This window comes from Mauremys reevesii, linkage group 8 (genome assembly GCF_016161935.1).
Source record: "Mauremys reevesii isolate NIE-2019 linkage group 8, ASM1616193v1, whole genome shotgun sequence".
Classification (NCBI taxonomy): domain Eukaryota; kingdom Metazoa; phylum Chordata; order Testudines; family Geoemydidae; genus Mauremys; species Mauremys reevesii.
Window position 1 is genome coordinate 67,383,942 of NC_052630.1, and position 14,080 is coordinate 67,398,021.

A 14,080-nucleotide genomic window follows, 5' to 3' on the forward strand; every position below is an offset into this window, starting at 1 on the left:
TACACAAACCACCACTTATAAACTACTCAAGCTAACTCTCCTAAAGGTGACTTAAATCTGGTAAGAAGGATGTTATTTTTATTTTAAATATGTGGGAGGCACTCAAACTACAATTATGAGCTATATAAGTAACTAGCTTGAGGGTCATACAGCAAAGCTCCAGGGATCATTTCAGATTAACTGAAATGCTTTTTAGTACATTTCATTTTATACTAAATAGTTACTTCAGCCCCTACTGTGCATCATTTCTCAAAATGAAAGTTATACAATACACACAAGAAAATACAGTGAGAATAGTAAATTATTATCCTGAATGTAAATTGTAACAATTTACCTTACTGCCCCTGAACCATTCCAGGTTGCAGGGCACTGGGAACAGTAAGGCCATTCTTTTGAATCGAGTTTGTTTTCTATAGCATCCTGGAGGGGGGGAAAAAAATATATTCATTTTAACCAAGTTATGTTAACTTGAAACACTATACATATACAAAACCCCATAAATTTCAACTCCTGACAAGACTGGCTGGTTTAGAACTTCAATCCAGAAGCAGTGCAAGTTAAAACAGATTTCACAAGAACCAGTGCTCCTACTGCGAAAAAGACTAAGCACCACACCACATCTATATTTAATTACTGTAGTGCTGAAAGTCATTTGTGACTTAGACGCCATGCATCATGAGGAAGAAAAACAGAAGGAAGTAATTTCTAACTAATTTTTAACACACCGTTGATTTAATTGTTCAGATTTCATCTTTGATTTTTTATGTATAACTGCATTAAACCTACTTAATTTCTCCACAAAGAAGTTATGTGGGTATGTATATATGGGAAGTCCAAGTTTCTAAAGGCAAACTACACTACTAACTTTGCATGGATTTCCCAGGTGACTAATGGCATCCATTACATGAATTTAACATTTAAACTATAGTCTAAAGATCCACTACACACACAAAAAAGGAGTTTAATTTAAAGAACCCAATATCAAACTATCAGCCACTGGAGAGGAAATTCAAATGTCCCCCTCTACTTAATTTGCTTCAGCTAGCTTTAAACTATTTTCCAGTTATACATAAAATTAAAGTTTACCTTATAAATTAAATTTTCTATTTTAATATACTAACTAGAAATTTAGTGGTTATGTGCACATGTCTAAAGAACTTTCCTCTTAGGAAAATTTTATGGAATATAAAATGTAATTAACTCAAAACTTTTATAATGCCATTTCAAAACATTATCTTGGATAAACTGTTAGCTTATAAAGTATTTATGAATATTTCTATATTGCACCTAGGAAACAACTATGTTCTTAGAGTTTACCTCCATAACATCTTTGATAACAGGTGTCCATCTAGAAAGCTGAAACGTTTCTTCTGAAGAGCGGTCCTTCCTTGATTGTCTACGTTGCTGAGAAGCAGACTAAATAAAGATTTTTAAAAAAAAATTAAAAGAGGTTATAATTTTATTATACTATTTCTTTTAAATCATTCCCAACAAAACAAAGTGCCAAAGAAATATTGCACCATGTGCATCAAACTATGTAGAGTACATTTCTGCTGCAATTCAAAATTAAGTACTGGAAACCTTTATTTCAGAAACAAAGAGCTAGATATATTGATGTTTACCCAAAAAAGTTATTGTTTGAATGCTAAAGTGTATATTGTACAATTGCTAAGCTAATGGCTCCTCACATATAATTCTTGCCCTGTTGCTGGAGCCTAAGGTTTACAGCAGTGGTTCCCAAACTTTTTACCTTGCACCTGTCCGCCCTCCCCTCCGTACTAGATTTTATTGTAAGGCACCTATACACTTTGATAGAACAGTGAAACAGGAATAAAGAGTGTTTTCCAGGAAGTATGATTAAGTTATAAAATAAAAAATTGATTTTTTTTTTGTTACTGTGAGGACTGCCTATCTCACTTAAATGATCAGATTCTTAAAATTAAGTGTATGAAAACTCTAGAGTTCAGACATTACGTTACACTATACTCAAAGCCTGCATAACTTTGCAAGCTGTTTATTCCATAACTTGTCATCAAAATAAAATTACTTGGAAATTAGGTCGCATGAAGGCGGGTTTCCCTATGGATGGAACAGTCCGCACTGGCGGTGCTGGAGGGTGAGACGGTCCAGGCTCAGGCTACGTCTACACTACCCGCCATATCGGCGGGTAGCGATCGATTTTTCAGGGATCGATATATCGCGTCTCATCTAGACGCGATATATCGATCCCCGAACGCGCTTCTATCGATTCCGGAACTCCACCGCCCCGAACGGCGGTGGCGTCGTCGATATGGAGAGCCCCGGACATCGATCCCGCGCCGTGAGGACGGGTAAGTTATCGGTATAAGATACTTCGACTTCAGCTACGTTATTCACGTAGCTGAAGTTGCGTATCTTATATCGATTTTTCCCCTTAGTGTAGACCAGCCCTATGTCAGCGCAATCAGGTTGCAAGTGGTGGAGAAGGCCTCTGGAGTGGACGGCAGGCCAAGCTCAGCCACGGTGCACACCGGGGAGCTTGTGTGCACCGGACTCAATGGCTCTTGCAGCGCCGGAATCGACGGTGCCGGAGTTGGAGCCTTCACGGGGCAGTCCGGCCCAGGCTGTTGCTCCAATAGGGGCACAGGCGGTGCCTGCAACTGCACAGGAGCAGCAGGTGGTTTGTGCTGCTTCTTGGGCCGCAGAGACAGCGAACGATGTCGCATCTGTACCGGTGCTGGAGGTGGTGCTGGTGCCGGTGCTGGGTCGTTCTGGTGCCGGAGGCGTGCTTCGGACCAACGGCGCCTTGTCTGCGCGTGCAGTGCTGAGGGCACCGGGCTAAGTGCCGCTTCCATTAGAAGCTGTTTTAAACGAAAGTCCCGCTCCTTTTTTGTCCGAGGCTTGAAAGCCTTGCAAATGCGACACTTATCTGATTGATGGGATTCCACCAAGCACTTCAAGGAGTCGTGGGGGTCTCCCATAGGCATCGGCTTGAGACAGGCCGAGCAAGGCTTGAAAGCTGGAGACCTGGGCATGGGCCCTGGTACTGGGGAGGAGGGAAGGGGATAAACCCTGTTTCCTCCAAGTACTATCTACACTATGTACTGTGACGGACTCAGGCCAGAAGGATATAAGAGGGTAGTGGAAGGCAGGTAGATCAGCCTCAGAATGAGCAGGTCCCTGTTCCATGGATAGCCAAACAAGGGCTACTCCAGGCCAATCCAGACACCTGAAGCCAACTTAACCAGTTAAGGTTGTTAGGCTAATGCCGGCACCTGACCTCAATTAACTGACAAAGGGTCAGTTAAGGCTGTTAGACTAATGGAGACAGCTGGAACCAATTAAGGTCCCACTTATACTGCTTTAAAAGCTCTCCTTGCCAGCTCTCTCTCTCGGAGCCCAGGTGAAAGGAGCTGGAGGAGAAGAAGCATTACTGAGCTCTGAGGCAAGGGTGAAGCTTGGAAAAGGGGAGCACAGGGAAGTAGCTCAGGGAATCAAAGCAGCGTCCGTGGAGGAGGGAAGCCGCTAACAGCTGCTACCATTAGGGTCCCTGGGCTGGAACCCGGAGTAGAGAGTGGGCCCGGGGTCCCCCCTTCCTCCCCGCATGATCTACAAAGGTCTCTTTGAGAGGGGAAACAGACTTTGGTCTAGGCGCTCTAAGGAGGGGAGGGGAGGAGAAACAAACAGTGCCTATGGCGCTCTAAGGAGCAACAGAGACTGTGGGTATTCCACCTTCCCACCTCCCATACTGGCCTGTGATGAAAATAGCTCAATAAAAACTGTAACCTTTGCCAAAATACTGGGAAAGGGAGGTCATATTGAGGGCCTTAGCGAGCTTTTGAGGCTACTGAATCTGCCAGGAAGCGCGGGACCCACCAATACAGACTTGGAGCTTTGTCACAGTATGAAACTTACTATTAATAGTTTTAACAGTTATAATGTAGTTAACTACACTAAACAACTATCTACAGTATAACGAGTAAAGAGCTAGGGAAGTGGAGATCAGTTTCAACGACCGTCGCGGGCGGTAAGAAGAAACTGAGGGGGCGCTGGGTCGGCAGGGCCATATATCCGGCGCCATAAGGGCGCCACTCCAGGGGGCACCTCAGCTGACCCATCGAGTGTTGCTAGGGTAAAAATCTTCTGACGATCGTGCATGCAGTGCGTGCACACCTAATTCGAATTGATATGAGCAAGCACTCAAAGAAGAAATTCCTGCTGCTGACTGAGCCATTCTTTGCCACTGGGCACTCGTGTTAGTGTACCCATAGCTTCTATGAGATGCTAGTACTGTGCTTGAAGATATTAAATCTGGTAAAGTGCCTCTGTCACCGAACCATGCCTGTGGTCTTTCTTTTTGAGTAACACTGAGGCCTGCTGAATTGGCAGGCTGAATTGTCTGCTAGAGCTAATAATAATCAGAGCTCCAAGAACAGAAGCACTGAGCAGCTGGAACAGCTAAGTGGCCCCCAGAGATAGCGTTACCACAGCAACAAAATTCCAGTCTTCAGCACTTAACACTTACCGAGACCACAACAGGTACACCAAGGTATTTCCAATTTTTTATCATGTCGCTATCACTTTCTATTTGTACATTCTGGATCAATTTGTCCAAATTCTCTTGTGTAGTTCCTTTTGCCACAAAGAAAAAAATGAGTAAGTTACATTTTGAACTAAAATACTTTAGGATACTGATACTTTAGGATAAAATTAGCTCTTGGTCCCAGACATGATAGGATTTTTGATCATTTAAAAACTAGGATATATTTAATATTTCATAATAAATCCATCCTTTTAAATTTACCATAATCTGCCTCAGATACTGAAATAAACACTTGAAAATTCAAATGTCACTTCATGCCAATCTTTGAGAATACATTCAAATCTCTATAGGAGCCTCTATTTCCTTTACTCCAACAGCAATCAGTACATTTCTGGGTCCAGTACAGCAGATCTTGATGGTCCAAGGTCCCACTTGGAAAAATAATTCACTTTTGGGGAAGCAGAGGTGGAAGGAAAGGCAAGTCAAACCTCATTCGAAGCTTAATCAGATTATCAGTTACCTAAATTTGTGCTACTCAGTGCTTATGATTGAGAGCTCAGGAATTCATTCCTCCTCTCCAGTCTTTGTCACCACTCTTCCCCATACACTCCAACTCCCAGGATGCAGCTAACAGCAAATCCCACCCCAAATCCTAACACTGACCTGGGTAAGAAAGGGACAATTTAAGAAAATATCCCACATCCTAAGTGCTGAGATGCTGCTCAGATAATCTATTGTAAAACATAAATGTGCTTGCTTGTTGTGCTGTATCACTTCTAGCCCTGTATGAGCAACCTCTTCAAGAGGCATCTGGAGGAAAGAGGATACATGTTATGGCTGCATTTCCTTTTAACCCTGCCATGACCTAGTACGACTGGTCCATACCCAGTACTGGTCTCTGCACTAAAACCTAGTATTGAAATCTATAACATTGAAAAACAAAGCAACTTATCATACCATTTGTGCTGAAGATATAAAGGAGGATCGCTCTTATTTTATCATAAGAGTCATGGTTTTTGTTGAGTAGAACTGGAAGAAGGACTCTCATTGAGTCTTTCACTTTTTGGCCCTCTGCATCAGTTCCAAGAGCTAAATCCTAAAAAAGCAAACAAAGTGATCTTAGTGACCAATCATTAAAACAAATAGCATCAAATTTGTGTTTCTGTATTTAGTTCCAGCAAAATGCAAGTTACCACTAACTTTACAAATATTACCACCATGGTGGTAGTGATGGAAGAGTTTCACTAATGACTATATTCACACTGAACTTAAACCAAAGGTCCTGTGTCTTACACAATTGAAACAGCTATGCTAAACTGTTATAGTTGTATATTTCAACTGTGGTATCAGAGCTTGTATTTTTTAAACCCTGTAGCAAAACAATTTTGACAGTCCATGCTGGCCAGTCAAATCCTGTTAGAAAAAACAGCTCTGCCAAAGAATTTCAGCTATAATTAAACACAGTTGTCCAGGGGCGGCTCTAGCAACTGCGCCGCCCCAAGCAGGGCGACACGCTGCGGGGGGCACTCTGCCGGTCGCCGGTCCCGCGGCTCCGGTGGACCTCCTGCAGACATGCCTGCGGAGGGTCCGCTGGTCCCGCGACTCCGGTGGGGCATCCACAGGCACGCCTGCGGGAGGTCCACCTGAGCCGCGGGACCAGCGGACCCTCTGCAGTCATGCCTGCAGCAGGTCCACCGGGGCCGCCGGACAACCGGACCCTCCGCAGCCGTGCCTGCGGGAGGTCCACCGGAGCCACCTGCCGCCCTCCCGTCGGCATGCCGCCCCAAGTGCGCACGGGTCTAGAGCCGGCCCTGCAGTTGTCAGTAAGGGCCCTTTCTGTACAGATGAAACTAACAGCCTGAATATGAACATTTTCAAAACTGAAGAGCTTTTACATTGTAACTATTGTAAAAGTTTGGTCAGATTTTGTTTACCCTTGTATTACCATGTTCCAGACCAAAGACCACTATAATAAAAGTTGCTTCTTACACCATTATTATTTTTTGCTATTGTAAGTCTTTATATTCATAATATTAAAGAATAAGCTTAAACATTTTAAATATGATTTTGTACTTCATACTTCAGGTTAACAGTATTAGCTTGTTTGTTTATGGTAGTGCCCAGAGTATACAAGCTCCTTTCTATACATTCAGAAAGGGAGAGTACCGGCTCTGAGGAGCTCACAATCCAAGGAGAGACATAACTGGACAACAAATTAGGGAAAGGGAAAAACAAGTTGGGATTTTTTAATTTTTTTAAATAAAAAGATCAACTAGATTACCCATAGGCAAAAGGTAGGTCTTTTAACAGAGACTTAAATATTGACAGGATAGAAACCTCGGGGATGAAGTCTTACAGTAAGATTACTCAGAGTAGACAATTAAAAAAAAAAACCAACCATGAAAAAAGGCAGATACTAGCTACAAAATTAGTGTTATGAAAATGACTATTTCTGCATAGACTGCAAATATTAGATTTTATTTACACTAACAACTTTCACATACCTGTTCAGTTTTGCACAGCTTTTCTATACTGGATTTAAACTTACTCATGCAATCTTCTGCTATGTTAAGATGGACTACTTGCTGTAAGAGAACAAACATTGTAACTTACTTCTTTTCACATAGTTCAGTCATAGCGGGATTACAATTTAGTTCATTTTTATTAGTTACACAGTCATCTTTTGACTATCTGAGCTTAATTTTGTAGCCACCTCATGCTTATGTGTTTTACTTAGAAAAAGTGATGGCTTTTTCAGTAAGGATCAAATTCCAGGTTTTCAAAGGCAGAAACTTTTCCGTGTGTGTTTTTTGTTTGTTTGTTTTGTTAAGACTATAACTATGACAGCTGCAGGTTAAGGAAGGTAGTAATCTGTATGATTGGTAGCTATAGCCAAATACAGTTTAGATGACCTGTTTTGGCACTAAAACACCAAGCAGAAATTGCTGTGTCGTGACAAGGTGGAGATCAGTCCCAAGGACATTGAAATTTAGGAAGCCTGGTGTTCACATATCTCCGTAACAGCCATCAGTCTGATTAAAGTGCAAGGAGGAAGAGACTGTCTAAATTAATGTAGACAATCAAATTGTAGTTACAAAATCTACAATGAAATTATTGGAATCAAGGCCCCCTCCCCTTTTACTCATTTCTCAAAAAAATCTCAAACGGGCTATAATAAGTGAAGAACCTTGTGGCCTAAAATAGGGAAGTGTTGATTTATGACCTTCGCTTAGGATATGGGAATTAGCTTATGATTCTCTATTTTGCTAGCTTCTGGTGACTGCCTCACCCTACTTGACTAATCCCTTACATCCTTCCAGAAAAGCACAATGTGACTGATTACAAGCTGATGCCACTCCATTAGGCTTTTTTGTATAAAGCCGCTTTATGATTATGAATTTTGAAATATGCCTTTACCAAAACCAATCTTTCCCAATAGTTTGAGTATTTCAATGCTGTGAGATCATGACAGGACTAAATTCATCTGGATTATCTCAAATTCTAGCCCATTTGTCTTCTCACTAATAACTAAGATACAAAATAGGACTTTCTAAATATTAGATTTAATAAAATGTATCAAATGTAAGTTTTGACCCTGGGATGTTGCTGTTTTTTGACAAATGAAGATGACACTTTAAAACCACAACCGAGGAGTCTTTTAGGTGTTTGATTATGTAATTCAAATTGAGAATTTCAAGTTTATCATCTGCTAGTCTATCTGCAATGTCACTATTCTATTCCTTGGGCGGGGGGGGGGGGGGGGGGGAAGAAGAGTGCACCAGGAGAGTGCCATTCACAAAGAAAGATGGTTTATTAGACTTCCAGGTACTATTATTAATCTATAGGAGACCTCTTTCCCTCAACCATCTTAAGTGATAAAGTCATGATATGCAACTGGCTGGAACCTGATCTCACTCAGGAGTCCAGAACATCTTAAGGGGAAATGTGTGCAACAGCAGTGCATCTTTTTAAGTCTGTTTTTCATTTCTATAATGCATGAAGATTCTGCAGTGGGTTTACGATTAGCCACATCTGTTAACTTATGGTTACAGGTCAAGTGAGAACATGATTATGCTTCAGTAGTTTCCTTTAGATGTGTATTTTTGCAGATAGGTGTTTCATTTCAGTTTTAATTGATGCATCTTACACTACTTAACTTTAGAATCTTTACTAAGAAAATAAAATACCATTGTGTAAAGTTAAGTTTGACAATATACTAACTGTGTGTTGATCCTATTAATTTGAAACATTTCTTCCATTCATCATTGCTATATAAAGAGAAAGTAAAAGCAATACTGCAAAGCATTAGCTGTTCAGACAGGTATCTGCAATCATAATCCAAGTACATTAGTTTACTTAAAGAGTATGAATGCATCCAACAGAAGGCTTAAACATTTCATATTGACAAAAAAAAGCCATCACACTTGGAAGTGGACTTACTCCTCAAAAAATGTATTCATTGAGGACAAAAATATGAAGCACCTAACATAAAACCATGCATGACAAAAGCTCAGTATAAAAAAAAAACCCACCACCACCAGATTTTTTCCACCCTAAGGTTCTTGAATTAAAATGATAAAAATATAGCCGTTAAAACCAGAGATACTAATTGGTGAGAACAGTTGACAAGCAAAGCATAGGATGCTGCTTACCTTGGTAATCTGTTTACGGAAGTGGGGCATCTTTTTCATTAGCTGGGCCAGATTACTTAGTGATAACTGTGAAAACAGGACAGTTTAAAATGAACTGATGTTTCTCATTCAACAAATACAATTTTATTTATTTCCCTTACTGCTGGAGGCTGGGATTTCCCAACTCCACAGCTGAGAAACTCGTATCAATTTCTCTGGCAGGTTAAGAACCAATAACCAAACAGAACTTTAAACTGACCTTGTTGAAAAATACACCGGGCAGGCAATTAACATTAGAAAAAAATATTTAACAATAACTCAGTAATAAGTAACTATTTCTTACTTTTCCTTCTGTTGCTTTTCTCTTTGATGAAACTTCTTTCAAAAGTTTTGGAATTTCCCTGTCAGATTAAGAGAAAGTAAAGGAATGCTTTACAATCTGAAACAAGTAATTTATTATTTATAAATTAAATTAAGTTAACAGTATGATAAAGTAGTAAATGCAAGAGATTTATGATAATTGGAAACCATAACTGGTTATTAGTGAAAAATGAGGGTTGGTTTTTTTTTAAAAAAGGTAAGATATGTGTTTCCATACATTTCTAGGTAGAAGACTAAAGCTAAATATTCTCAGTAGGAATACCATCAAGTTAAGGCAAACATTTTGGTATTCCATCCTGCAAAAATACTCATTTTGGATGGGAATGAAATCTCTTTTCTCCATTCACGGCAAAGCTAAGTGCTTCTTGAATTCTAAATTTCCTCCTCAAAATTTAGATGAAGATTGTGAAGTCATCATCATATTTGAAAGATATACAAATAATTTTAATTTCTAAAGGATTTCAATAAATATTGGTATATGATTTACATACATTTTGTTATCAGTTTTTGGACACAGAATTTAATGTGTGCAGCACTGAGAGGTCTGTAAATACTGACTATTCTCTCTTAATAGCTAGCCAAAGCAGGTAATCTTTTCCCCTTACAAATCTTTCTATAATTATTCAATGTCTTTATACCTTTGTCAATTCTATTACTGTAGTATTTTCTAATTAAATAATATCCCTGAAATGTATAAAGTATCATAAACATCAAGAACATATTCACATACTCTAACACATCTGCAATATGCTTGTGCCGAATTTTCACCCAGAGCTCATCTTCTTCCTCCAGAATTGCCTCTCTTTCCTTTCCACTGGATCCATCTGTTTTATATCTACAGACAGGAAATCAGGTTGTGAAATTAGATATTTCCAATGTATGCTTTACATAAAAGCAACTGAACATGTAGAATAAAAGTTAAGTAACTATTCTTAACATTGGCAGGTAATGCAAAAATATTATTTCTTTTTTTAAAAGAAATGTGGTTCTGAAACAATATGTACTATTTTAAGCATATTTTATGCATAATGTTCAGGAAAAGTTAAGGCTGATCCGAAGTTCTTAATAATTAAGGCAAAGTTACATGAGTTTTAGAATAATTTTCTTATGCAGTAATCTCAGTTAAAGCTGGAAATCCATCCTGGTTTATCCCTTGAATATTCTGTAGGTTGTTGGTTTAAAAAACAAAAACAGATTTACATGCACTTTAATTTCCTCTAGGTTTTTGATTTTCTCCTTTTGAATTGAAGTTGTGTGCAAAGTCAAACACATTGGAGATGACAAGATATAGATAGCATTAGATGTCTATACACATCTTGAGGTGCAGAAGGACTTGTGTCTACAAACTCCATGTACAGCTACAGAATAGACTTTTGTGGACTAATTACGCCACATAAATCTACAGCTAACATGCTTAGCATCACAGACTTCAATTACTAAGCAGTTTTCTGTGAACAGAAGGAATATGATCCATATTAGATATCTTACGACACAATACTTTCATTTATATTTGGATATAGTTGCAGAAACACTCAAATAGTGGTTAAACCAAAAGGCAGTAGAAAGAAGAGAAAAACGCAAACAATTAAATAAAAATCAAATAGTGGCTCAACCTACTGGATAAAAATCTAATCAATAAGTTTCAGACTCATAAGAATACAAATACAAATAAATGTTCACATTATTTCTGAAACTCTTGTAAATTTCCATTTGATATATAGTTCTTTAGCAGATTCTCAGATATCTGAAATGCATCCCACAGAGGTTGCCTGATAGCATGGCAGAAGTATGATGACTTGTTTGTGACAAACAAATTTGGAAGCAGATTCAAGATTTAGGAGACTTATATCCTATAAGGTGGAACTAAATTAGATCCACGTTGCAGAGCTCATACCTGGATCTCAACTTCAATAAATATAAAAACATTCAGCTCTACTAGTCACCAATTAAGGTTTCAGATTAGGGTAGTAAATATAGCTACATCAGCTAGATGTCTTAATTTTTCTGATCATAGGATAAGCCAAAAATTGTTGCTGCTATGGACATTTTCCCCTCCTGCGATAGTTATCCATACCTCTGTGACACCCTTCCCCCACCAAATCAGTCTTACTACTAGGGCTGTATCTTTGAAGGCCCACTCAGAAGCTTCAAGACAATGTAACCAATCAAAAATCTCTGGCAAAGAGGACAGAAGAAAAAAAGTTTTTAAATAAACTGTAGCCATATTTATACAGCATAAAGTAGTAAAATAGCAAATAATTCCCTTTGCAGTTCACCTTTAATAACTGTACAAATAAAGCAGATACCAAAGACAGTTCCTAAACTCAAGTCAGAATGAAGTATTTAGATGCAAAGAGTTATACTTGCTTGTATGTATCATTTTCAATTGGTAGCAGATCATATGCCATTGCTTGGAAGGTAAGTTCATGGAGTACAGTGGACACAGGGTCAAAGCCACGATCAATTATTAACAGCTGGGAGTGGGTTTTACCCTAAAAACATCAGGATAGAAAAAAACCACACTTTTAAGACATACTGTACAAAGCTACAAATCTATTTGAAGCAACCAAATCACATTCTGAGCCTTCTTGGAAAATCCTATAGAGTGCCAAGACGGTTTATTCTCTGATCAAGAGCAAGATTTTTTTTAATTCAAAACCTGTTATAGCTAATGACAACTTAACTGTACCAAACTGGCCCAGCTACTACTCAGCCATGAAGCAGAGGAAGCTCTCTGTTTAAAGACAATATGCATTCATACAGGATATTTATGTATTGTGTTTTCAGGCACACTACAATCCTTTCACTTTTCACCTCAACAGCAAAAATCCCTGTTGAACTGGACAAAACAGAAAACAAGCATGTCTTAGGCTTGACACACAAAAACGTGGATATTGTCTGAATCCTAAACCAAGAGAACTTACAGTTTTAAATGTGATAACCAGCTGATATGGTTGTGGATTCAAAACTAAGTTCTTTAGGAGTCACTAGAAGATCAGCATCACAAAACTTCAGCACTTTGATCAAGTCAGAAGGTCAGCAAGACACAGGACCAAACTGACTGAGCATTCAGAATAGCACCAGAAGTCCCAGAATGCATGACTGGTTCCCAACCCTTTTATCAGAGGCTCTGCCTTCCCCCAGTAGATCTTTTTCTTCTTTTTGATTTTCTCTTATCTTCTTGTTTGCTCCTGTTTGTGCTCCCAGTCTCTTGGTGGTTCTGCCCATCTCATTTCACCAAACACTAGAAAAGTACCTAATGCTTGGGCTGGGAGGAGGACTCAGGGAACTCAGTTACATTTATTCTTGTGGATGAGCTGAATGCCACGGAATCAGATGCTTGGGTCAGTGGGCTACTGCCTAAGCATGCAACCACTTCTACACATGACCTATGACAAACTATTAGGGGCTACTATGGGAGAAATGAAGGATGGTAGGCATATTTCTAAGAGCCCTGTTCTCCCACAGCAATAGGATTTCCATTAATCCTGAAGTGGGAAAATTGTACCCCTGAAATAATCCGCTGCTTTGCCCAGTGCCCTAAAAAGTAGGATGGAGTCAAAATCATGCATTTTCCCTCTGATTTGCACCACCCATTTAGTAGTCTGGCAACCCTCCTCCAGGTGGGCGTGTTATTACATGAACATAGAGCATCAATTTTGTTTTCTTTGGATAAGAAACTTACTGCAGAAGTTATCTTCCACTCTTCCAACCTGTTTTTAAATTACACAAAAAGCAACTGAAGGGACAATTTGTTTTCCTTATTTAGTAACCAAATCTTAAAAAAACAAAAAAAACAAAAAAAAACCCCACAGCATTCTGTCTAACACCCTTTAACAATTTCCTTTGTTTACAAAAATAAAGCAAACATGGGATGTAGCTTTCACTCTACCTTTATTTGGGTTTTCTCATCAATTTTATAGTAGTTTTCAAGCTTATTTTCAACTAGCTCTGCAAGTTTGCTGGCATTATCCAATGGCTTGCTGCAGGGAAAAAAAAGAAAATGTCTCAAATATTGTTGTTTACTAAATTTCTGTTATAAGACCTTTTAGTGTCAGTGTTCTATTATGCACCTACTTATCTTCAAACACCTGTAGTTTCAGAACTCCTACTTAATTTTACAACATTTCAAACATTTTTTGTCATAATGCAAATTTACAGTACTTTCCCTCAACTATGACATAAAACAGCTTAAGAGCTTACTCCTAAACACACTTAAGCATGCAAGGCTTTGGAGCAGAGCCTGGGAGCAGCTCCGGAGCAGTAGAGCTGCAGGTTTTTGCCTGGAGCTGGAACAGAGTCAGAGCACAGCTCCAAAGCCCTGTAAGCATGTGAAAAATTTCATTCTTATTTTCCTATCAAGCCCACATCTCTGTATGATCAAGCCCTAAATTGTTATCTTGTACTCAAAACAAAGTGTACACGGGTATTTTTTAAAGAAATACAAGCAAGACCAAAATGTATAGCTAATATAATGGATAGCAAGTCTTACCTACATGTACAATAGTCAATAAGAAGAGTGAAAGAATAATAATGGGATGGTTAT

At 39.0% G+C, this 14,080-nt stretch overlaps 3 protein-coding genes across 4 annotated transcripts in view; 1 reads left to right on the top strand and 2 right to left on the bottom strand.

Annotated features, from left to right (window-relative positions):
• Positions 1–1,325, top strand: part of AKNAD1 (AKNA domain containing 1) — a 38,030-nt gene extending 36,705 nt beyond the window's left edge. The window contains exon 21 of the mRNA XM_039484489.1: positions 1,292–1,325. Coding sequence (XP_039340423.1) covers positions 1,292–1,310 — 19 coding nt within the window. The 3' untranslated portion in view covers positions 1,311–1,325. The remainder of the gene's footprint in view (positions 1–1,291) is intronic.
• The window catches only part of STXBP3 (syntaxin binding protein 3), a 48,947-nt gene that overhangs the window by 3,623 nt on the left and 31,244 nt on the right, over positions 1–14,080 (bottom strand). For both annotated transcript variants that reach the window (XM_039484511.1, XM_039484512.1), the window contains exons 8-17: positions 13,427–13,517; positions 11,902–12,026; positions 10,265–10,369; positions 9,497–9,554; positions 9,175–9,240; positions 7,027–7,107; positions 5,480–5,618; positions 4,505–4,611; positions 1,318–1,416; positions 335–420 (exon numbers count right to left, since the gene is read on the bottom strand). In XM_039484511.1, the coding sequence (XP_039340445.1) occupies positions 335–420; positions 1,318–1,416; positions 4,505–4,611; positions 5,480–5,618; positions 7,027–7,107; positions 9,175–9,240; positions 9,497–9,554; positions 10,265–10,369; positions 11,902–12,026; positions 13,427–13,517 (957 nt within the window). The remainder of the gene's footprint in view (positions 1–334; positions 421–1,317; positions 1,417–4,504; positions 4,612–5,479; positions 5,619–7,026; positions 7,108–9,174; positions 9,241–9,496; positions 9,555–10,264; positions 10,370–11,901; positions 12,027–13,426; positions 13,518–14,080) is intronic.
• On the bottom strand, positions 1,439–4,453 carry LOC120370188 (pistil-specific extensin-like protein). The gene is made up of 2 exons (XM_039484513.1): positions 2,435–4,453; positions 1,439–2,136 (listed from the first exon to the last, which is right to left on the bottom strand). The coding sequence occupies exons 1-2, from the start codon at positions 3,012–3,014 to the stop codon at positions 2,033–2,035; spliced, it is 684 nt and encodes a 227-aa protein (XP_039340447.1). The 5' UTR covers positions 3,015–4,453; the 3' UTR covers positions 1,439–2,032.